This window comes from Euleptes europaea, chromosome 15 (assembly GCF_029931775.1).
Source record: "Euleptes europaea isolate rEulEur1 chromosome 15, rEulEur1.hap1, whole genome shotgun sequence".
In the NCBI taxonomy this organism is placed as follows: Eukaryota; Metazoa; Chordata; class Lepidosauria; order Squamata; family Sphaerodactylidae; genus Euleptes; species Euleptes europaea.
The window spans coordinates 51,594,516-51,619,471 of NC_079326.1; the positions used below are offsets into that span (position 1 = coordinate 51,594,516).

The 24,956-nt window shown below is 43.9% G+C and overlaps 1 protein-coding gene across 1 annotated transcript in view; it reads right to left on the reverse strand.

The window, feature by feature from the left end:
* The window catches only part of LOC130487795 (aldehyde oxidase 3-like), a 65,806-nt gene that overhangs the window by 28,096 nt on the left and 12,754 nt on the right, over positions 1 to 24,956 (reverse strand). The window contains exons 6-16 of the mRNA XM_056861314.1: positions 24,713 to 24,774; positions 22,504 to 22,611; positions 15,856 to 15,936; positions 14,708 to 14,852; positions 13,221 to 13,313; positions 12,392 to 12,543; positions 10,663 to 10,756; positions 9,155 to 9,264; positions 6,685 to 6,869; positions 5,012 to 5,174; positions 2,713 to 2,805 (exon numbers count right to left, since the gene is read on the reverse strand). Of these exons, the coding sequence (XP_056717292.1) occupies positions 2,713 to 2,805; positions 5,012 to 5,174; positions 6,685 to 6,869; positions 9,155 to 9,264; positions 10,663 to 10,756; positions 12,392 to 12,543; positions 13,221 to 13,313; positions 14,708 to 14,852; positions 15,856 to 15,936; positions 22,504 to 22,611; positions 24,713 to 24,774 (1,286 nt within the window). The remainder of the gene's footprint in view (positions 1 to 2,712; positions 2,806 to 5,011; positions 5,175 to 6,684; positions 6,870 to 9,154; positions 9,265 to 10,662; positions 10,757 to 12,391; positions 12,544 to 13,220; positions 13,314 to 14,707; positions 14,853 to 15,855; positions 15,937 to 22,503; positions 22,612 to 24,712; positions 24,775 to 24,956) is intronic.

A 24,956-nucleotide genomic window follows, 5' to 3' on the forward strand; every position in this document is an offset into this window, starting at 1 on the left:
GTCTGTACACTAATGCGCAGAGTATGGGAAACAAGCAGGAAGAACTCGAAGCCCTAATACAGGAAGGGGATTTTGACCTAATAGGCATTTCTGAAACTTGGTGGGATGTCACTCATGACTGGAATATTAAGATTGAGGAGTACAACTTGTTTAAAAGGGATAGACAGATAAGGAAGGGGGGAGGAGTAGCGCTGTATGTCAAAGATGTGTACACTTGTGAAGAAGTACATGAATCTGAGCATGGTAGTGCAGTCGAGACACTATGGGTAAACATAAAAGGAATAAGAAATAATCGTGATATTATGGTGGGGGTCTGCTATCGACCACCAAACCAGGCAGAGGACTTGGATGGGACACTCCTAGACCAGATCACAAAGTTCTCAAAGAGACGGGACATGGGAGATTTTAATTACCCGGATATCTGTTGGAAGTCCAACGCTGCTAAAAATGCAAGATCCAATAAATTCCTGACTTGTCTTGCTGACAACTTCCTATTCCAGAAGGTGTACAGAGAAACAAGGGGATCTGCTATCTTAGACTTGATTCTCACCAACAGGGAAGAACTGGTCGATGAGGTTAAAGTAGTAGGCACCTTGAGTAGTAGAGACCACGTACTCTTGGAATTTACAATCTTGGGGAAAGGAAAACCTGTACGTAGTCAGAAATATAGGCTGGACTTTAAAAGAGCAAATTTTAACAAACTTAAACTTATGCTAGGTAGAATCCCATGGTCGGAAATACTTAAGGAGAAGAGAGTTCAGGAAGGGTGGGCATTTCTTAAAAATGAAATACTGAAGGCGCAATCCCAAGCCATTCCTATGAGAAGGAAAAATGGGAGGAGCCTAAAGAGGCCAGGGTGGCTCCATAAACAGCTTTTTAAAGAGTTGAGAAATAAAAAAGACTCATTTAGGAAGTGAAGGAGGGCCTTATAACCAAAGAGGAATATAAACAAATAACTAGTTCTTGTAGGGAGAGTGTTAGGAAAGCTAAAGCTCAGTATGAATTTAGACTAGCGAGAGATGCTAAACGCAACAAAAAAGGGTTCTTTACCTATGTACAGAGTAAGAGTAAGAATAAGGACAAGATAAGCCCATTGCGTGGACCGGAAAGTGAAATTGTAACAGGAGATGAAGAGAGGCAGAACTCCTCAGTTCCTACTTTTCCTCAGTCTTTTCTCGTGAGGGAAGTGGTGCTCAGCATGGCATAAACAAAACATGTGATGAGGGAAGGGATTTGCAGCCTAGAGTTGGCATTGGGTTGTGCACAAACACCTGGTTTCTTTAAATGAAACAAAATCCTCTGGGCCAGATGAATTGCACCCAAGGGTACTCAAAGATGGGAGCTAATATTTCCCCATGATTTAAGAAAGCAGTAAAAGTATGCTTCCTTAACCCTTCCACCCTTTACATGTGTGGTGTGTGTGTGTGTGTTAAGTGCCGTCAAGTCACTTCCGACTCATGGCAACCGTATGAATCAATGTCCTCCAAAATGTCCTATCTTTGACGGCCTTGCTCAGGTCTTGTAAAATGAGCATTGAGGCTTCCTTTATTGAGTCCATCCATCTCTTGTTGGGTCTTCTTCCTCTTTTTCTGCTTCCCTCAACTTTTCCTAGCATGACTGTCTCTTCTAGTGACTCTTGCCCTCTCATAATGTGACCAAAATACGATAGCCTCAAAATACCATACATGTATGGTAATGGAACATTAACCTGTTTTAGTGGCTATACATGTGGAACAGAAGTTAGAATTCACAGTTCAGGCACTGGGTTATTATTATTGTGTTGGTGGAAGATGTAAAAGCCCTTTGTAAAGGCTACTTTGGTATATGACAAGTGATGTGATCTTTTTAATGTCTTTAAATTTAGATTTATAACAAATGTCATAACAAGTCTTTCTCCCCAATGGGTACCCAAAGCTGCATTGTTCTTTCCTCCGTTTTATCCGCACAACAACCCGGTGAGGTAGGTCTGCCCGTGAGTGTGTCACCCAGCAACCTTTTATGGCAGATTGGGGATCTGAATATTAGAGACACATGCAAGGTTGCTTAAAAGCTCCTATTATATGTTGCCTATTGTGAAGATAACCTGGTTCAGGGTGTTCCAATTCCCTTCATTTTTGGCAGTGCAGCTTCCACGATCATTCTGGGGTTGGTGGCCAGTTTTCAAACATGTAGCATTATTGCCTCCGTTCTCCCGGGGGGTGTTCCCGGGGTGTTCTTGGTCCGGTCTAGGGGAGGAGCTGCCTTTAGGCAGCCTCCTAAGCCCTTTTGGGCTGGGAACCCCCCTTTGCCCTTACCTCGAGAACCTTTTTAGGGTTCTTAGAAGCTAAGAACCCTGTGGAACCTCTCCATTGGGTTCCACGGGGATACGCCACCTAAATGGTGGCCAAGCGGGCATATAAGCAGGGGTCCGATCACAATAGTTAGTTCTGTCCTGCCTGTTCTTAATGAAGCATTGCTGTTGCAACTCCGTCTCCGTTCTTCGTGTATCGCCCACGCTACATAACCTGAAACCGTATGGGGAATCTTGGTCCAGGGGCCCATAGCAGCTCTCAGCAGTCCTGGTTTTAATGCCCTTGTCCGCTCCTGGTCAACGATCAAGCTACTAGCTGAGAGAGGCAACTGAAACTGATAGAATTAATAATGCTGTCAATTAAGAAAGATAGCACCGTGCTTTGCTGGGGGATGAATTGCTCTGGAAATCACTCCACTGACCTGATATTCTTGCATGCCCCGCGGAGGATGGTCAAGGAACTCGCCTAAGGCACTCCAGTTTTCCTCTGGCAAGTCAGGATACTTGGATGGGTACTGAAAGGAAGACAATGTAAAAAGCATTTAACATATCACACCGATATTGTCACAACTGACCTTTACGGAAAATATGCTATTTCAAAAACAGTCTGTTGGCTTGCTTATAGTTAGTCAGTGAGCGTTGTCAGAAAGCTACAAAATATCCATTTGGTGAAGACGTTTCTGTTTATGCAGTAGAATCTCTATTTATGTTATCTTAACTAATGAGCCCCATGGCGCAGAGTGGTAAACTGCAGTACTGTAGTCAAAAGCTCTGCTCAAGACCTGAGTTCGATCCCGACAGAAGTCGGTTTCAGGTAGCCGGCTCAAGGTTGACTCAGCCTTCCACCTTTCTGAGGTCGGTAAAATGAGTACCCAGCTTGCTAGGGGTAAACTGTAGGTTGTGTATCTCCCTGGACTTGATGGGCCTTGGTCTGATCCAACATGACCTTTCTTATGTTCTTATGACTGAGGAAGGCAATGGCAAACCACCCTGTAAACATAGTCTGCCTAGTAAACGTTGGGATAATTAAGTTGTATGCAGGCCAATTTAAGTTACTGGATTTGATGTATCACGTGGGTAGCCTTGTTGGGCTGCAGAAGAAGAGCAAGATTTGAGTCCAGTAGCACCTTAGAGACCAACCAGATTTTTGGGGTAGAAGCTTTCGAGAGTCAAGGCTCCCTTCGACAGATACCTTCTGATGAAGGGAGCTTTGACTCTTGGCAGCTTATACACTCAAAAAATACAGTGGCTATTTTGCATTGGAAGTAAGATCTGCTTTATACAGGGCATTCCTGCATATGGGTATTGAAACAACTAGGTAGAACACCTAGGTGCTAAAGTGCATGAGCTGTTATTGGGAATGGTGTTCTATAAGAGGGCAGGAAAAGGAAGGGTCATGGAATTTTTAGTGGGGAGAGTTACCCTTATCCAGCTGTGGGGTCATCTATGCTGTGCAAATGTGTACTCCACAGGTAGGGTTGCCAGGTCCCCCCTCTCCTCCAGCGGGAGATTTTGGGGAGGGTATCGCACGTTCATGGCTGCAAGCAATGTGATCCACCAGTTCCGGTTTACTTAAGGGAGCACTGCAGCACGATTTACCACTCAAACCCCCACTTTTAATGGTAAATCGTCCCGTCACGCTGCAGATTTCTGAAAGTAAACCGAAAGGGACGAGATTGCGTTGCTCGTGACCGCGTGTGCATGCGATCCTTGCTGTCAGCCAGCAGATGGATTGGTGGGCAATTCCAAGCCACCTGGCAACCCTATCCATAGGAGAGATACCAATTGTTCAGAAAAACACAAGCCTGGCCTACTTTTGTACCTTTAACCACAGCAGAAATCCAAAATGTGACAAACAGTGGTGGGGGAAAGTGCCATCAAGTCACAGCTGACTCCATGGGGTTTTCAAGGCAAGAGACATTCGGTTTGCCATTTCCTGCCTCAGGGTGGGCTGAAAGAGTTCTGAGAGAAATGTGATTGGCCCAAGATCACCCAGCAGGCTTCATGTGGAGGAATGGGGGAATTGATCCCGCTTGTCCAGATTAGAGTCTGCTGCTCTTAACCACCACACTGGCTCTCTGACAAACAGTATTTCTTGCTAATATATGAAGACCAAGCCACTACTGAAAGTGAAAAATGGTTTACCCCAGTACCCTGGGATGGCCAGGTACTAGAAGGTACTAGAAGGAAACATCTTGTGTGAGCTGGGCCCAAGGGAATGTGGCAAGCCCACCAGGTGGCACAGATAGGGTGCTAGGATAGGGTTTGCCCATAGTGCATGACATGTGTTTTATGATATGTGTCATGACATGTGTTTTATTGGGAATGAGTGAGCACTCTATGAAATCTGTAAAATATACAATTAAGTAAGGTAAAGGTCCCCTGTGCAAGCACCGGGTCATTCCTGACCCATGGGGTGACGTCACATCCCGACGTTTACTAGGCAGACTCTGTTTACAGGGTGGTTTGTCAGTGCCTTCCCCAATCGCCTACAATGTACTCCGAGCAAGCTGGGTACTCATTTTGCCGACCTTGGAAGGATGGAAGGCTGAGTCAACCTTGAGCCGGCTACCTGAAACCAACTTCTGTTGGGATCGAACTCAGGTCGTGAGCAGAGCTTTTGACTGCAGTACTGCAGCTTACCACTCTGCTCCACGGGGCTCCTTAAAATATACAATTAGATATGCAATTATACAGAAACATAAAGTGTTTCCAACTTACCATGTATTTTAAACTCTGCAGCACTTCCAAATAGAATCTGAAAAAGAAGCTGACAAGCAGAGTTCGCCTGTATTCCACTTTTCCACCTACTGCAGAAGGCGAGAGTTGAATTTCTTCAAGAATGAGCCTGCAAGCATCATCCAACGTCTGCTCATTCCATTTTCTGAGGGAGACACAATAAGTGAACACATGCTTATTTACTAAATTGTTGATCAAGATAAAATTGTAATGTACGGTATATACTAAGAGCCAAACTACACACTGGATTTCCCAGCAATTTGATTTTAGTTTAATGAAGCTGCAGGGGTCCCACATTTGATCAGAGCATTGGTGCAGGGGGGAAACCCCTCTCTAACAGGGTCATGGCTCTGGAAAAAAGATGCAGGGGGAAAAAAAAGAGTTTTTAGGATTGCCGCCCTAATCCTTAATAAATCAGGATTATAATCCCTAATAAATCAGACATTTTGCAGCCCTGTGATTCCTGAGTCCACAAATTATTTAAATTAAAATGTTATGCCAGCAAATTGACTTTTAAAATCAAAATATTATTATCCCTGAAGGTTAAAATTCCCCCTCCCCCACCCACTGTGGTTGGATGAAATTTTTTTGAACATAGGGTTGCAAACCTCCAGGTACTCAAACAGAAATAACTAGTGCCCCAAAGGAGACTGTGAAATCAAAAAATTGAGCACTTATGGCATAAAAAAACCTGTTAAGCCTATTTCAGAGTAGTGCAACCTTTATCTAGGTCCTTGACACTTGTAAAATACAGTGTGTAGCCAGCATGCAAGGGAGCGCCTTGCCACTGTACAATTGTTAACAAGTATTACAATTTACAATTTTTTCACAATAAAGTGGCTTTTCAATATTTGTGGTATATAACACAACACAATAGAAATGTCCATAGAGGCCACCAACAATGGGGTTCCGGTATTTTATCCCATTTCGCATCTGCTTCTTGGGTCATGGCGATCCTATGTTGATTGTTCCGACTGGAACTTTTGTTCTGCAAAATTTAATATATACTACACTGCATAGTGAAAATGCAATGCCACTACAGAAGGGGACTATCAAGAAGCGGCCAATTTCCTAAGCAGCATCTTAGAGACAAGAGGTTTCTGTAGTGGCATTTCTATTTTACAAGTGTCAAGGAACTAAATAAAGGTTGCACTACTCTGAAATAGGCTTAATAGCTTTTTTCATGCCGTAAGTGCTCAATTTTTTGATTTCACAACATCCAGGTACTAGCTGGAGATCTCCTGCTATTACAACTGATCTCCAGTTGATAGAGATCAGTTCACCTGGAGAAAATGGCTGTTTTGGCAATTGGACTCTATGTTATTGAAGTCCCTCCCCAAACTCTGCCCTCCTCAGGCTCCTCCCCAAAACCTCCAGCCAGTGGCGAAGAGGGACCTGGCAACCCTAGTTGCACAGCATTGTGAAAGGAGGCATACACTTGCCTACTCAAAACAACAACAACAACAACAACAAAATGGACTAGATGGCCTGTATGGCCCCTTCCAACTCTATGATTCTATGAAAAACCAGGAGTCTCTTATTAGTGCCTGAAGACAAACAAGAAATATGGTAAATCCACCTTGCATATTAGAATTAACCATCTTCCCCATAGCAAAAAGAGCTGTTCTGGCAGGACCTCCAGAGGACTATCGTACCTTCCTCGTAGCTTCTGCGTGGTGACCGGGGCACTCACTGTGGTACAGCCAATGCCTCCATATAAAATAGTCAGGTCCTCAATGACGTCAGTACCCGGCTGGAACCGGACTTGCATTGCAGAATTGGTCACAGACAACGCATTCTTCCTCCGCTCAGCCTGTCGGAATGCGGACACAAATTCATCCTGGCAAGACAAGGAGAGATCTGGTCATTTTACCCTCCACACCAGGGGTGTCAAACTCAATTGTTACGAGGGCTGGATATGATATAAATGTCACTTGGTGGGGCCGAGCCATGCCTCACCAGCCCAGATTGAGAGTGGTGGGGGTGGCCACCTCAGCTGGCTCGTGGGCCGGATTAGAGCTCTCAAGGGTCCGGATCCGGCCCCTGTGCCTTATGTTTGACACCCCTGCTCTACACTGATCCCTGCTTTCATTCAGCTAGCTTTATAAGTAGGGTTGCCAGGTCCCTCTTTGCAACCGGGGGGAAGTTTTTGGGGCAGAGCCTGAGGAGGGCAGGGTTTGGGGAGGGGAGGGATTTCAATGCCATAGAGTCCAATTGCCAAAGCGGCCATTTTCTCCAGGTGAACTGATCTATACCGGCTGGAGATCAGTTGTAATCAGTTCCCTTTAAAGTTAAGAATTGGGGAACATCTCTCCAGAATTCGGAACAATATAACTGATGCGCCAGTAGTAGACCATTTTAAAAAGTTCAAACATTCGGATACGGATCTCTGTTTTTTTTGCCATTTGGCAGTTCAAGCCCCGCAAATATCAGAAAGCCAACATAGAAAGGATATTAAATCAGCAAGAATCTCGCTTCATATTCCTTTTCAACTCCTTAGAACCCAATGGGTTAAATGCATCATGTGAATATACAGGATTATTGTGAATGCTGCCTGAATCACCCCAATTAGCCTCACACCATAGGTAAGAATAAATTAGCTATGAGTCAGACCCTTTGGAATCACAAGGTCAGAGACCATTCAGGATCCCACGGGACATTAAACTACATCAAAGTATGTTATTTCAACTATAAGAAGCTAATGCTCGTGAGTATGTTTGTATTATAAATTATTTTTGCTTTTTGCCTTTTGCTTTAGAATTATAGTATGACTTAGCAAGAATTGTCTTTACTTTTAGCTAACATTCAGCATACAAGAAGCTCAGGCTCCTGTTACAACTACGTTGCACAAAGCTTATGCTTTTAAAAGAAATTGTGAAATTAATACAATTCATTGCAACCTAAGAAGAGGACACAATTGGACACAGGTGGCTGAAGAAGGAAGAAACAAGATCTTTTACCAGAGACTTGTCCCACCTTTTTGTGTCCTTGTTTAAGTTTACCACGTTTTTGCTATATGTTGTATGATATATTTGTAACAAGCTGCTGATTTATTTGTCTCATTGACTCAATGTAAGAAGTATTATATTGATCATATTCCTATACTTATTGTAAAACCATTTTATGAAAATAATACAAAGGAAACAGTTCATTGTCAGTAGTTTTATTTTACAGTGTTTTATTATATATATCCAGCACTATTGCACTTAGTTTAAAATAATATACACACATATGTGATGTTATTTTTGATTTTGAGCCATAGTAGTTGCAATTACCTGGAGGTTGGCAACCCTATTTATAAGGGCCTTTTCACACATGAGGAAATGCTTACCTAGAAGGCACTTCCAAGTTGTAAGATAGTAAGTACCGTAACCCACATGAAAATATATGTTAATTGATATATGCAGCCATTGCCCCCTCACTGGAGATATACTATTTCTTTTCATGCTCAGGGAAAGAAGCAGTGTATGCAGAGGGGTATACACAAATGGGACACAAGAGACATATTTGAAATGTTAATAAACAATTAATAATTAATAATTTCCTCCATAGAAAAGTCTTCCATGTAGGAATTTATTTTCTTTTCGGGCACCTTTTTATCCACTTAATCCTCAAAGTGGCATTTAATTATCCAACCTTAAGCAGCAGCCTGGACTTCAAGGAGGAGATCCCAGAGAGCTCAGTAGAGAGGAATATGGGTGTGGGTACGTGTGACTGTAATACTGAAGAAATTAGGGTTGCCCGCTCCCACCAGCGGGGGATGGGGGTAGGGTTGCCAGATCCAGGTTGGGAAACTCCTGGAGATTTAGGGATGGAGCCAGGGGAGGACAGGGATCTCAGTGGGACATAATGCCATAGAGTCCACCCTCCGAAACATCCATTTTCTCCAGGGGAACTGATCTGTGTAGTCTGGAGATGAGCTGTAATTTCAAGGACTCCCCAGGGCCCACCTGGCATCCTTAGAAGAAATCCTTGAGGCCTAAAAGCCACTTCACACATGAAGAAATTCTTACCTAGAAGTTACTTCTCTGTACAAAGGTAAAATGTAACGCACCAAATGAAGATTATTACATTTGATAAGCATACAGATATTTGATAAGTATACAGATAAGCATACACACTTACTCTCTTTGAAAATGGAATAAAAACAGAGACTATGACCTCTTCTGGTGAAAGGTCTGCCTCTGGCAATCGTGCGAGGAATTCACCATTCAGGGGAATCTGCCGTGTTCCACCTGCCAAAGAAACATGTAGGCTTTATGGAATGTGCTCTTTGCTGATGGAGAGTTTAAACCATCCATGAAAATAAAAAAGACATCAGAATATACACCTGTATCAATTTGAGCTTCAGCTTTATCATGCCAGGCTTATTCAAAGATCACATTACACTGTATGTAGAAAAACGTGGTGTTGGAAATGAATAATCCAAACCATTCTAGGTTAGTGAACTGATTGGTGCAAATCCTAAAGAGAGTTACACCCTTCTAAGCCCATCAAATTCAATTTCCTTAGATGGGTGTACCTCTGCTTAGGTTTGCACCGTAAATGTCCGACATTCCCACTGGAATTAATGAAGTGTGCTCAGAGCTTTTCTGTGTGCTTCTTAAAAGGGGGTAGTCTTTCACCTTGGATAAATAACATGGAATTTTCTTTACCATTTATCCTGCCTACTGAACCATTTGGATAATGTTATATACCATAGACTTTTATACCATGTAATAACTACAGTTTGTTTCCCACTAATCAGTTAGGTATGTTATCTTTCTCTCCCTCCCCATCTTGAGTATACATGAACACATGAAGCTGCCTTCTACTGAATCAGACCCTCGGTCCATCGAAATCAGTATCGTCTACTCAGACTGGCAGCAGCTCTCCAGGGTCTCTGGCAGAGGTCTTTCGCATCACCTACTTGCTGAGTCCCTTTAACTGGAGATGCCGGGGATTGAACCTGGGACCTTCTACATGCCAAGCAGTGCTCTACCACTGGAGCCACAGCCCCTCCCCTACAGTCCCCATTGGTTTCTCCTGTTAAGTCAGGGGCTCATAATTTTTAATAGTTTCAGGGCCCGGAAACGTATATCACCTAGCATGTATGAGCCACTTATCAACAAGCATCCCTGTTCGTGTGTGTAGTTCTCTTAAATGGAACAGGAAACAGAGTCCTGAGGATGGGGAGGGAATGCAAAGATCTAGTGGTCAAAACTGTTGGTCCTGATCCAGAGTTTCTCACATTCACCACCAGTCTGTTGCAGACAGTTTTTTAACAGCTCGGCCACCTCTGACGTTGCCAGATTTTGGGTGGAGGAAATGACCCAAATATCCTTCCTTCTCAAAAGCTGACAGCCAAACAACAACATCTGACACCCTTTTAGATGAGACCTTTCCCCCCATGCACAGAGGTCATCCCTGACTTTTGGAGGGAGGGATTTATCTTTCAATTTTTTGGTGAAACTTTCACGCTTTTCTGAAAACCTGGGTGTTCCTATAGCATCGCAGAATCCTATGCTGCAGCTGCAATGGCCCTGTTGTGTTAAATCATATATGAGACTCACCCACGGTTAAGACTTATATAGCTACTGCACACTATTTTGTCCCCAAATCAGTATTTACTAACAAATTGTAAGGCCCTTTACCTGTTGATGCCAGATTGAGAATAGCTTTCCCAGCTGCTAGGACAGGGTTCAGATCCCAGGGTGACCCTCTGCTTACAATGTGTCCTCCTAAGGACTGAAAAACAATGATGTCATTGTTGTTTCCACCTCTCACCCACATAGCCGTACAGGCTTAAAATGCAACCTTGCTTATAGATTTCTGGAGTTCCTATTTGTACGTATCTCTTCAACCTGGAAAAATAATCTGTTCAATGACAGCTGAAGTTTCTGTACTTAAAAATGATATGGAAGCATCTTCGATAAAACATCAATACTGTTATCAATCCATCTTCACCTTTCTGTAGAAAATGCATTTGTCCCCACCACATCACTCCATATTTCTACACACTTAGATACCAGTCCTAACCCTGTATCATTCTGTTTCAAATTGGGCTTGTCTCTTTGTTTGGGGTGGTGCTGGAAGGGGAAATCAAACATATATGGTTTGTAGCTTCTTTACCCATTTCTTCCAGTGTTCCTTTGCAGATTCTCTTAGCAAATATTGAAGCTACGGTTTCTGCAGAGTAGATATCTGAGACATGGCTGAAGGAGAGTTAAGCATGACAAAGTATATCCGCAGTAAGGGAGATGTGACATTGAATCACATTGTTCTTTTCCCCTGATGTTTTAAATGAAAACAGCGTTAGAATGCTGTGACTGAGAATGGAAAAGCAGGGTGTGGGGTGGAAAGCTGATAAACCTTTTCCTTTTTTGCCATTTTTCTGATAAAATCACCCTTTTGTACAGCTTTCCTCATTATGGGGAAAAGGATATAAGGATCTGAAACCAATATGTTCAGCTTGGACTAGAATGAGTCTCTGAACATTACAATGAGGCTCCTGAGTGTTTCAATAAAAATATGGTATGTCCTTTCATGAACTTGTCAGTGGTTCCCAAACACTGGGTTGGATCCACACTAAACTGGCACTTCCCACTGATTCCCGCTTCCTGCTAGAGACACGTCTCATGACATTTCTCAGGGTCCCCTATCTGTTTCATGTTGATAAGTGAGTTGCAGTGGGAGGCGGGAGACAGGAAAGTCTCATTCTGCCATAGGAAAATTTAGTTGGGATCTAACCCACTGTGTTGGGACTTCTTGATTTGGTCTGACTGGTGTGTTTGTGAATTGGTATAAGTGTATGGACATATGAATGGCTTTTCCATTATCTCCAGATCTTCTGCTTGGAGCAGACATCATGTGACACTTGCCTCTCCTCTATAGGTTGAAGGAGCTATGAGGGATGTCAAGTCAGACAATGGTAGGGACAACCAGAATGAGGTCTTCCAAGACAACTGTCTCCTTTCTTCCTGTCAGATCCTTCCACTGTGGCCCATGAAAGATGCTTAGTAGTGCCACCAGGACAGTTTATATCAAGGGTGTCAAACACAAGGGTTGGGGCAAGGCATGGCGTGGCCCCCTGGTTTATAGGATGAGAAAATGTTTTCTGGGAGAATCCTATTACAATGTTCTCCAAAGCTAAGTAACACATAGATTGTGAAGCAGAGAGCAGACCTGTGAAGCTGATAAATTCAAGGATATCGAATTACTCAAGGCTGGCCCAGGATTAGATTAAGAGGTCTCTGAATTGATGAATGACATTCAAAATAGACCTTCTCCAAAAGGCTGTCCACTTCTCATCATTGCTGTCTTGGCAGAAAGGGACATGAGGTAATCTATACTTCGCAAAAGGGAACAATCAGGAAGACCTACAGCCAAATTCCTGATCTGTTCTCCTGCAAGAGTCCGTAGCTGCTTCAACAGAGTACAGTAAATCTTCGTCTTCTCCGCTGGGAGTTCTGGGACAACATTTAGCAGGATGTCCCTCAGCTCGGCCAAGTGGGTTGCTGCACCTATCACAAGCCCTGGAACCAAATAATATTCGTCAGGCAATACATTTTTAGTAACCACAGTTGACAAGCACAGCTGGAGTTAGAATTGGTACTCATTACAGAGGCAGGACAGTTGTGGCCTAACCACGCATGTTTCTATCTAACTGTCCATCTGTCTGTCTATCTAATCTAAGTAATATATAAAATCACCTGCTGTATGAAAATAAACAAAACTGAGAAAACAATACCTATATGCCCATCTCATAGCTACCATTCCATTGGCTTCAATTGGACTTAATAACCACTAATCTTAGCCATGCCCTGACCCAGATGGCCCAGGCTAGCCTGATCTTGTAAGATCTGAGAAGCTAAGCAGGGTCGGCCCGGTTAGTACTTGGATGGGAGACCACCAAGGAATCCCGGGGTTGTTATGCAGAGGAAAGCAATGGCAAACCACCTCTGTTAGTCTGTTGTCTTGAAAAGCCTACTGGGTTGCCATAAGTTGACTGTGACTTGACAGCACTTTACACACACACACAATCTTCGCTGCACTGGGGGACATGAGTATTATTGCTTGTCTGTTAATGCATATTGGGTGGCAATACAAGAAAGTATCATTTTATTAGTTCTTCAGTGATGTTTATTGTTCAACTGAAACCTCAATCCCAGTATTTGTCCCCAATGGATTCTTTGATACATAAGAGACTTACCGTTGCCTGTCCTGTAGACAACATGCAGATCTGGAACCCTGGCAGGATGAAGGATAACTGGGTACCAAACGCCCAGTTTTTTCACATCAAGTCCTAAAAGGGATGAAATCACATGCCAGAAGGATTAGAGTGGAATTATACAAAGGGGCAGCAAGCAGTGCCTTCAAATGTGAGTTGCACAAGCAGCTGAAAGACCCAGGATTGGGGAGGGAATGATTTCAAGTGAAAAGGCAGCAGGTGGACGGGAAGGGACAAACCATTCTTCTAATTGCTGCAAGGGGGTGGCCCTCAAGCTGTGTGATGTGGGCGGGATCCTGCTCTCTCCACCAATGCCCTCATGTTCCCCACTGAGCTGGCTGCCTGAGCCCCAGAGGAAAGGTGAACAGCTGCTTCAGAGCTGCTTGCAGGAGCCCCAGAGGGTGTGTGTGCATGTGGCCACTGTTAAGATGGCTGCCTGAGCCCCAGATGGCCAGCCACATGAACCCCAGAAGTGATGGGCCCAAACACTGCTGGAAGCCGGCACTTTGTGTTCCCCTCCAGCCTTGGGCCTGGGGCAGCTGCCTTAGAATCATAGAATCATAGTGCTGGAAGGGACCTCCAGGGTCATCCAGTCCAACCCCCCCATACAATGCAGGAAATTCACAACTGCCTCTGCCCACACCCCCAGTGACCCCTACTCCATGCCCAGAAGATGACCAAAAATAAAAAACCCTCCAGCATCTTTGGCCAATCTGGCCTGGAGAAAAATTGCTTTCTGACCCCGAAGTGGAGATCAGCACTTCCTAGGCATGCAAGAAAGGGCCATGAAAGCCAAACACGGATGCAACCCTGCCCTCCCTCTCATAATCTGCCTAAGTTCCCAGAATCAGCATTGCTGACAGGCCTGGTATTCCCAGTGGCTAAGACTGTCCCTGGATACAGGAACATACAAAAAGGATATTCCACGTCTGCTATTCTACAGACGTAGCACTCCACCAACTCATTCTGCTTCATGTGTAGGCATGACCTTAATGTGTCACATCACTGAAGTTAACTAAAAGTATTTTGTATGATCCATGGAAATCACAGAGCATTGGTGATGGCTACATCAGGCTTCTGTTTCCAGTGACATTACTGATGCAGGACCAGTTACTCATGGGTTGGATCCAATTACTTCCTTCCAGTAAGTCTTCCTTCAATAGAGAAAAACTCTCTCCAATAAAGAATGCCTTTTTCTGATGGAGAAAGGTTTCCTCTGTTGTAGGAACTCTTTCTCTGTTGGAGAAAAACTTGGTGAAAGGGAGCTATATGAGCCAACTTTGTAGAAGGGAGTTACAGAATCCAACCCCAAGTCTCTACACACATTCAAAAACATATCATTGGTGCTCATCTGGAAACTTCTTCTCATCTACAACTTCCAGTGGTTTCCACTGGAGACATTACATCATATTGTGCATGCTCTCTGTTGAGGTTTCTTGCTTTACATAAGGGTTTCACGCTTTACATACCTATACTAGTGTTCCCTACAACAAGAGGTGCATTTGAGTACTTGGCTTTCAGGCTCAGAAGTTCCTGGAGTGCTACAGGAGAAATCCATGTAGTCCTTTCTCCGTTGAAAACCAGAGTTCTTCGTTTGCTCTCTTCAGCTATTCTCTGTAAGGAGAAACAAAAGCACCATGTCACCTTAGGAATTACATTAATATCACATTAGTAGTTTTTAAAGCAGGAACAAGCTCCCTTTCATAGTATGTGCTGACAAGTCGCAATTGACTTATGGTGACCCCAGCAAGGGGCTTTCAAGGCAAGTGAGATGCAGAGGTGGTGTGCCATTGCTTTCCTCTGCAGAGCTTTCCTTAGTGGTCTCTCTTCCAAGTACCGGCCCTGTATAGCTTCCAAGATCTGATGAGTTTGGGCTGTACCACGCTGCCTTCCCTCCTGCACCCTTTAATAACTGATCCTTCTTTTATCACATAGTAATTGGAAAGTTACCCTATGTTTCACGTACAGAGAAGGTTAAGACGGGAAAGCAAGACCACAAGGCGGAATCCCTTGTTACAAGGGGAAATGTAGGTGAGGATGTTTAACCCCTTTTTCTGCCCATTAGTTCTTCATTAGAAATGTCCCTCCCCAACAATTAATAAGCTTTTCTGCCTCAGCCATGTGTTAAGATTGGGTGTTTGCAGGGGAGAACTAGAAACTGAGGGAGGGTTAATTTCCCCTCCATCCTGCCCACTGATCTCCCCCCAGAAGCTAGGGTTGCCAGATCCCTTTTTGCCACCGGCAGGAGGTTTTTGGAGCAGAGCCTGAGGAAGGTGGGATTTGGGGAGGGACTTCAATACCATAGAGTCCAAATGCCAAAGCGGCCATTTTCTCCAGGGAAGCTGATCTCTATCAGTTGGAGATCAATTGCAACAGGAGGAGATCTCCAGCTAGTACCTGGAAGTTGGCAACCCTACCAGATGCCCTCCCCAAATGTCTTTGTGTTAACTGGAAATTGTATTTAAGGAGACAATGTTTGATGTTGTAACATGTAATTTCACCCACGGACTCCCCAAAGCATATTGCTACATACTGACATTTGTCTTTCAGAATCAGAACCTATATGCCTACTAAAAATAATTCTCAACAAACATAGATAAAAGGGGATATTACCTACCATTAGTTCAGGAGGAAATATATAATCTTGGGTTGGGTCCCTGGGCTGGAAGTCTTCTGGCTGGCATAGACCTGAACACATCTAATAGGGAAAAAATTAAGCTTAATATTAGCATATATGGTCATTGGAAAAGAAGGATTTCAAGAGCGTGCGCATGTGTCTCTTGCCATACGTCAACTACTTCATCCTCTTGTCTCATTGGGAAGAAGAACTGCAGTTTTCAACTAGCCTGTTCTGTTTATTCCATTGCCAAATACTGTAGTTTATTCTTTATGGTGGCTCACAGCTCTTAGCCTGTGATGGCCACAGCCCACAGTACCCATTTAGCTGCACAAGCCCATTAAACCCGCAGTGAGGCAGTCATAAACACGTTGCTGCTGAATTAATCCTTAATATGCGTTTATCATAATCTTTCCCATCTTTTACTGTGAGATGCCAAAAGCTAATCTGGGCCCAAGGCAGCAGGTATTGGGCCACATGATCCACCGCATTTTATGTCATATTAACTTGGCTCCTAGTTAATTTGTGGGCTGACTCAGAGCAGCTAGTGACTTTCAGCTCAGAGGCCATGCGCAAACATTGTGCATTTGTGGTCACAAAGTATGATTATTACTATATTATTGGGTGAAAACATGAACAAAAAATGTTGCTGTTCACGGGTGAATTAATTTATCGATGTAAATTTTCGCCATCAACTTCATCAATGAGGTTGAACTCATTTCAGCTGCAGAGTCCTACAGCCAGCTGTTGGGAACATTTCACAGAGATCTGTACCCGAGCGCTGAAAATCTGCTAGTCCTTTCTACAAAGAGCTACAGCCTACTTGTGAATGTGACAGCATCTGTGGGGCACATCAGAAAGGGAAGGTTAAGGTGGGAAAGCAAGACCCCAAGGCGGAATCCCTTGTTACAAGGGGAAATATAGGTGAGGATGTTTAACCCCTTTTTCTGCCTATCACTTCATTAGAAGGGTCCCTCCCCAACAATTTATAAGAGTTGTTTTTTATATCCTGCTTTTCTCTACTGAAAGGAGTCTCAAAGCGGCTTATAATCACCTTCCTTTCCTCCTACAACAGGCACCTTGTGAGGTAGGTGGGGCTTAGAGGATTTTGAGAGAACTGTGACTGGGCCAAAGTCACCCAGCAGGCTTCATGGGGAGGAGTGGGGAATCGAACCCGGCTCTCCAGATTAGAGTCCACTGCTCATGGGGAGGAGTGGGGAATCAAACCCAGTTCTCCAGATTAGAGTCAACCGCTCTTAACCGCTATACCATGCTGGCTCTCAGGAGTTGTTTTCTTATACAGGTTTCTTTGTTTGTGCATCCATGGGGGTGGGCTGCTTGTTTCCTGGAATACAAATGTGGAAATTGCAAGCCCCCCGCACATAGAAATGAGGTCACATCTATATTCCTCTTCACTCCAGCACATTATTAGCAGGACCTGGCAACCCTATTCCTGCCTGAAACTTTGGACCCCAATCTTTGAGATGCAGGGGCCTAAATAGCAAGTGTAGATTATTGGCACTGGTGTGTGACTAAAGCACACTTTTGCAGGCAGAAAATGCCAATGTTGTTTTATTGCTTGAACTAAATATGTTCTACTAACTTTATTAAATACATTGGATCAGGTTTCCTTGCTGAGCTCTTAAAACTATGTTATCTGTCCTACTTAAAATAATATGTAACCAAAACTCTCTACAAAGTGGGTTGTTACCCTCTCAAGGTTTTCTCAGCCAAGACTAACCACACACACACACACACAAAATCAGCAAACGTGAACACTTGGGCAGAGTTTAAGAAAAAAGCTACATCTGCATGTAGTACTAAGGGATGGTATACTTTATTTAGCTTCTCCTGAAAACACACATTTAATTAACAAATTCATTTTTATCCTGCTTGCTAATCCAATATTAACATCTCCTGAAAAAAACCCCACATTTAATTAAAACATTCATTTTCACACTGCATGCTAATCCAATAGCTAATTAAGTACTTATGAAAAATGTGTTCTTTGTCAGAACATGCCTTATTATAAAACAGTTTTAAGAAAGGGGGGGGGGGAAACACACGCACACATGAACACACGAAGCTGCCTTATACTGAATCAGACCCTTGGTCCATCAAAGTCAGTATTGTCTACTGAGACTGGCAGCTGCTCTCCAGGTAGAGGTCTTTCACATCACCTCCTTGCCTTTAACTGGAGATATCAGGGATTGAACCTGGGACCTTCTGCGTGCCAAGCAGATGCTCTACCACTGAGCACGGCCCCTCCCCTATCTAATGAAACCTCACTAATGATTTACTTAAATTTCACTCAGTTGCCAGGATAGCTGTCCTGGGCTGTTTCCATCTAGAGATGATTGTATAGCTCTCATTGCTGCTGGGTTTGCAGATGCATTTGCAGTGATAACTGGGCATCCACATGTAAGTTTTCCCCTCCCTTCCCTTGCCTCAGCTCTCTGTGTCTGCCATTTCCCCTGTGCCACCAGAGGATATTTTTCAGGCTTAAAACAAATTGGTAATAGCTATTGTGCTTTGGAGAGCCAGCATGGTATAGTGGTTAAGGTGTGGGACTACGATCTGGGAAACCCAAGTTCGACTCCCCCCTCTGCCATGGAAACTTGCTGGGTGACCTTGGGCCAGTCACACACTCTCTGCCTCAAACCTGGCAAGTACATGGATGGGAGACCCCAAGGAATACCAATGTCTTGATGCGGAGTCAGGCAATGGCAAACCACCTCTGAAGGTCTCTTGCCTTGAAAACCCTACTCTTTGCCATAAGTTAGCTCTGACTTGACAGCAAAATAAAAAAATAAAAAAATTGCACTATAGCATTATAACAATTTATTACAAAAATATACTAGTTCCCAGTGTTCATCTTTTAAATAAATCCCTAGCATTTTTAGTGGTGAGGTTAGAAGGAAAAATTTGCAGCCCTGTTTCTCCTTGTAAGTCTGCAACCAAAAGACTCATTTTTTTTTCAATTGAAAGCTAGGAATTGGTAGTTTGTTACAATAAATCATTGTGACATTATAGTGAAATAGTGGTGTAGTGGTTAATAGCAGGGGTTTGGAGCGGTGGACTCTAATCTGGAGAACAGGGTTTAATTCCCCCACTCCTCCACATGAGCGGTGGACACTAATCTGGTGAATTGGATTTGTTTCCCCACTCCTCCACATGAAGCCAGCTGGGTGACCTTGCGCTAGTCACAGTTCTCTTAGAGCTCTCTCAGCCCCACCTACCTCACAGGGTGTCTGTTGTGGGGAGGGGAAGGGAAGGTGATTGTAAACTGGTCTGAGTCTCCCTTAAGTGGTAGAGAAAGTCGGCATATAAAAACCAACTCCTCCTACTACTCTTCTTCTTCATAGTAGGTAAACCAGCCTGTCAGCCACCAACTCTAAACACTGAATTATTACCCCATGGATGTGCCTTAAGCTACCTGATATGCCTTGAAAGGTGTATAGGACCAGAGTTTAATCACAAGAGGCAAGGCACTGCTATGCAAAAGGAGACAAAATGGAAGTTGTCAGAAACCCATTTTGTGAGACACTCTGGACCTGACAGGGCAAGAACAAAACTCATCTGCATTTCCCCCAGGCCCTCACAACAGGTGAGAAATCCGGGAACAATTAGGGGAAGACAGTGTATTAAGTATTAACATATAGTTAATAAAATGCTCCTTGCAGACACCTGGTGCCTGATATCACAGCTTACGCCATCAACGCTGAATTCAAAGAAATCAGGCCTCTCTGTCTGCATATCTGAATGTCCAGCTAACCCCCCCCCCCCAGTTGCAAAATAGGTAATCCCATTCCTTCTCTGAGTCACCTCCTCCTTCCTGGGAAACTTCTCCCAGGACATCTTCACACATCTGGAAATCTACAACCAAATATTTAACAATGCTTAATCCGAAATTCACAGGTATTGTTTCTATCTGCTTCCACCTCCTGTGCTTTTCACACTCAGCCATCTAAACACATCAAAGAGCAATCAATCCTTTTGTCCCTGGCAATGTTTGGTTGCCGGTGAAGTCATAAACGTCTCAGGATATATTTTGGGATATAAGTATTGCCCCTTTCACAATGGCAAAGTGTGAGTGTTTTCTTAGATCCGCAATGCGGCACCCTGTACTTGCGTGTACAGTCCTTCTTGTTTTCTTCTAGATAGCACTGGTCACTCCTTGCTTCTATCACAGCTGCCATTGTGGACATCCTCCTCTGATTGATAAACATACCCCCCCCTCTTTCCCTTTATCCCTTAGATTTTATGTGTATCTGTGCTGTGTATTTGTGTGTGTGTATGGTATTGAAATCCTTTTAATAAAACCCTTAAAATTTATACAGTGCTTCTTTATTGAGGGTATTTCCACTGGTGTGCTCCTCCTCGTAAAAATAAGTTTAAAGATTCCATACACCAGCCTCTGGCAAAGCTCATTCTGTCTCCATAGCTAATTCCCCCAAATAAAGGAAACCCCTCTAATTGGCATAACAGAATAGTTACAAATGTCTAATCATTTGGTGTTCATCTCTTTTACCAATGTTATTTCAAGCATGCATATTTTCACACGGCGTCATGAGAATTCTCCTTTCTCCCCCCATACATTACAAAGAGTTATGGTTTCTGTCTTCCTCACACCAGTGACCCACCCAACCACTACCCTGCGAGAGAACCAATTTCACCTGCTGTGTGGATGCAATATATGGGCGTATTTGGACTTTTTATGGATTATATTGTGTTATTAAGAGCACAGAGGAGCTGTTGTACAAAATTCTCCTCACCATGAACAATGGTAACCACAAGGCCGTGACTAACCTAAACCTGTTTGAGTCATCACCCTAGGTGTTGCTAAAGGCAAAGGAATTGTCATGGAAGAACTAATTGGATTGACTGGCACGATTCCCTACTGGCATGATCTAAACTGCTCTGCTGTCAATTCAGGAAGATTATATCTGACAATACATTCTCTTGTGCCTTCTTTGTGGAACTTTGCCAATGGAAGTGTCCTCAAGAAGGAACAAGAGAATGTTCCTTCTTGAGGACACTTGCATCTGAAATGTTCCACAAATGCCAGACTGTTGGCACCAATGGGCCTGATGGAGACAAGTCACATGGGGACATTGAAGATCCTGGTGCTGATTGCTCTAGTCCAAACAAGATTAACACAGGTGGCACAATTCCCACCCCACCCTCCTGCCAAGCACTGAATTTTCTTGTTGATACTCCTTTGAGGCTTAGTTCACGTGTTCTTCTGGTTTTTCCACACTAGGGTCACCACCCTCCAGGTGGTGGCTAAAGAGCTCCCGCTATTACAACTGATTCCCAGCCGATAGAGATCAGTTCACCTGGAGAAAATGGCCGCTTTGGCAATTGGACTGTATGGTATTGAAGTCCCTCCCCTCCCCAAACCCCACCCTCCTCAGGCTCCGCCTCCAAAATCTCTAGGTATTTCCCAACCTGGAGCTGGCAACCCTATTCCACACACTGATTGGCTTTGGAGATGCAGCTTTGCAAAGAAAGTGGTGTTCAACCTAGTGTATCCCCAGTTATAGCTATCATGTCCCAATCTAGGTTACATATAGGCAGTTATTCAGCCCCTTATCTAACCTCAATTATTTCTCCTACATTAAGATACTTCCTGCTTTCTTGTAGCTCTTTCTGAGCAGAAGAAAAGCTTTTTAAAACTGAGGCTTGGATTTCTCCCAATCTCTCAGATTGCTCCATTTTTTTTGTTTTATGTTCTTAAAATGCTTTTTTATGCAGCAATTGGGTTTGCGGGGGAGGGAACTTTTCTCTCACTACAGCCAGTTACAAAGCAGCATTTAAAGGGACCGAGATTCAAATACTTCCTGATTTGAGCTTGGAAACTGCTGGTGCATACACTCCCAACAGGAAAGTGTGGGTCCAGTGAGCAACAAACCTTAGGTAAAAGGTCCCATGCATAAACGACCACAGTCTACTGAGGTCATAGAATCATAGAATCATAGAGTTGGAAGGGACTACCAGGGCCATAAAGTCCAACCCCCTGCACAATGCAGGAAATTCACAACTACCTTCCCCCTCCACACCCCTAGTGACCAGAAGATGGCCAAGATGCCCTCCCTCTCATTATCTGCCTTTTAAGAAATAAAAGGTCATTTAAGAAATAAAATGACATGAGATCAAATGTACAGGATAGAATTGTATGCTTGTTGGGGGCGCCTGTAAACTTTGTACCAGGCCCCGAGAAAATAGGCTTTGGTCCTGCCAACACCTGGTGCCAATGAAGCTCAGAAAAGGGTCTTCACAGAACTAGAAGCTTAGCAATTCCCAGAGATAAGACTTTATATATGAACTGTAACTTCAGCTCCACACAGAAACTCACCAGCACGCACAGAAGATTTTTTTTGCCACCAAGTCACAGCTGACTTATAGCGACCCTGTAGGGTTTTCAAGGCAAGAGATGTTCAGAGGGGGTTTGCCATTGCCTGCCTCTGTGTCACACACCTGGTATTCCTTGGTGGTATCCAATCCAAATACTAGCCAGGGGGCCAACCCTGCTTAGCTTCTGAGATCTGATGAGATCAGGCTAGCCTGGGGCTATCCAGGTCAGGTCTACAGAAGGTTACAGAAGCTCTTTACAAAAACCATGGAAATTGGGAGTCCACAGCTTACCCCATCTCCTCTTTTAGGCTCTGGAGCTAAATCTTCTTCTCTTTCTTTCCCCTTCATACCTTCTTGATCCAAGCAACACTTCCCACTCCCTGCCAGAGGACAGGACTCCTGCAGAGAACATTTATTAAAAACAATATGATTGTTACAAGTTGTAAGAAATGTTCTGGCTGATTTATAGTGCATTCATAAGGAGAGATACACCTTTCTAAACTAGGGTTGCCAACCTCCAGGTGGAGTCTGGAGACCTTATACCGAGTCAGACCCTCAGTCCATCAAAGTCAGTATCGTCTACTCAGACCGGCAGATCTCCCACTATTACAATTGATCTCCTGATCTCCTGGAGAAAATGGCTGCTTTGGAGGGTGGACAGTATGACATTGTACCCTGTTGAGGTCCCTTCCACCCCCAAACCCCACCCTCCCCACACTCTATCCCCAAAATCTCCAGGAATTTCACAACCCAGAGTTGGCAACCCTATTCTAAACCCACTGGCTTCAATGGACTTAGAGGGAACTCTGCTTAGAACTGCACTGTTAAAGTGCATGTGTCATGGCCCAGACGAAGCATCATCAGAGGAAGAGCCAGAGCAAGGAGAAATAACGGGCATTGCACCTCAGGAAGCTGAGAATGCAGGGCAGGGTGAAGGACAACAGGTAGGAGTAAACACCAGCCCTGCTGAGGAATTGGAAGTAAACACAGAATCACCTCCTTCGGCACAACCAGATGCAGCTGTAACTCCACAGAAGCAGGACCCACCCAGCTCACCTGAAGCCACTCAAGAGCACAGGCAAAAAGGGAGAATGGAGTTGCAAAGTAAAAGGAGAAGTGCGCGCCTACAGGCACTAAGAAGACGGCTCCAAGACTGTTGTCTGAGGATGAGAACTAAGGCAAAGAGAAACAGCTTAAAACCATGCATGAAACAGACAGATGTTGCGAAAGCAATTGTTGCAAAAGGATCTCTGACTTTTGTTGCTGATGCTACTAGACATTGATAAACGGACTTCTGACCCTGTGGACCGGACTTTTGCCTTTGCCTTTGCACGCCGACTTTATCTTGGTTTCCAGCTCCTGGTGGGACCCCCCCCCCCCCCCCCGATTCCTGCATTCCTGAACTACTAACAGCCTGCTCTCAAGACCAGTAGCCGGCAGTAACCCGAGACGACCTGGCCTAGTACAGCATGTTGAGATATTCTCTCTGCCTCTGTCTCTCTCTCATTATGAATTCTTGCATTAGATTTTCATTTTTAAAAGATAAACACTCTGGCCAGTGTGTGCCAGAGTGTTAAACAGTGACTTCCTGGTTCATTTTCTCATCAGGAAAATGGTATGTGGGTAAGACTTAAAGCCCCGTCCTCTTGTTCAGCAGTTAGGTTGGAATCTGACAGGGGCTGGATCTAGGGGGGGCAAAGGGGACACCTGCCCCGAGCAGCACACAGAGGTGGGCAGCAACAGCAGATTATATAAAGGAAAATGTATATAATATATGGGGGGCATAAATTTGTACTTTTGCCCCCCTTCGAAAATGTAGATCTGGTCCTGGAATCGGGCATCCATGTTCCTGATCTTTAAAGGACAAAAACAGTGAAAGCTCCATCCATGGGACTTCCAGGATCTCATGTAGTCGAGCCCTTAGACCTTCTATCCTTATCTGAAATTCTGCAGATAAAAAGATGGCTTCTAATGCTACCATCTTCTTTCTAAAATGGAGGAAATATCCCCCTTTTAGTTCCACCTGCCTGGTCTTAAAATGACCATAACATAATATACCACTGCAACTGCATCCCTAGCATTCAGCTGGGGAGCTATTTGCAGATCAGCAGGGCCTTAGAAGCCATGAGAATCGCAGAATATGTCCCTTGGGTCAACATATTCAAGAGCTGCCAGAGTACGGAAGTATTCAATGTGCAACAGGAAAAAAAAAGGTGCATCTCAAAGCCCTAGTTTCATGCCCGGATTTCATTTGGATGCACTAATACCTCCACCCAATCCCTTTTTAGCAGGTTTTTGTGAGGCAGATCTTTGTTTTTAGCACATGACACACAGTCTTGCTATTTTCTCCCAGTGTAGCATGTGTGAATCTATATTTCAAATTAGTTCTAATCTTGGGGTCATAATGTTTTTCCTAATATCAGCTTACTACAAAATTCTGCATGAAAAGGCACCTTTGAGACATTAATGAAGTGATTTACTAGGGTTTCCCCCTTCTTACCGAAGAGAAAGCACTGAAGCTGTCAATTATAGGTCGGTACCCAGTACAACGGCATAAATTACCTGGAAGAAAGGATCAGGTGAAAAAAATTAAAAAGAAATAAATATTTAAGTTACAGGTACACAAATCTGAGTCGCAGATTTCAGCTCTGGACTGTTCAACCTTTGGGCATTTCTTAAATTTGAATTCATCCCCTGAATCTGCTTCTGTGGGTCCACCTACATATTACAAAGTCTTCATGTTT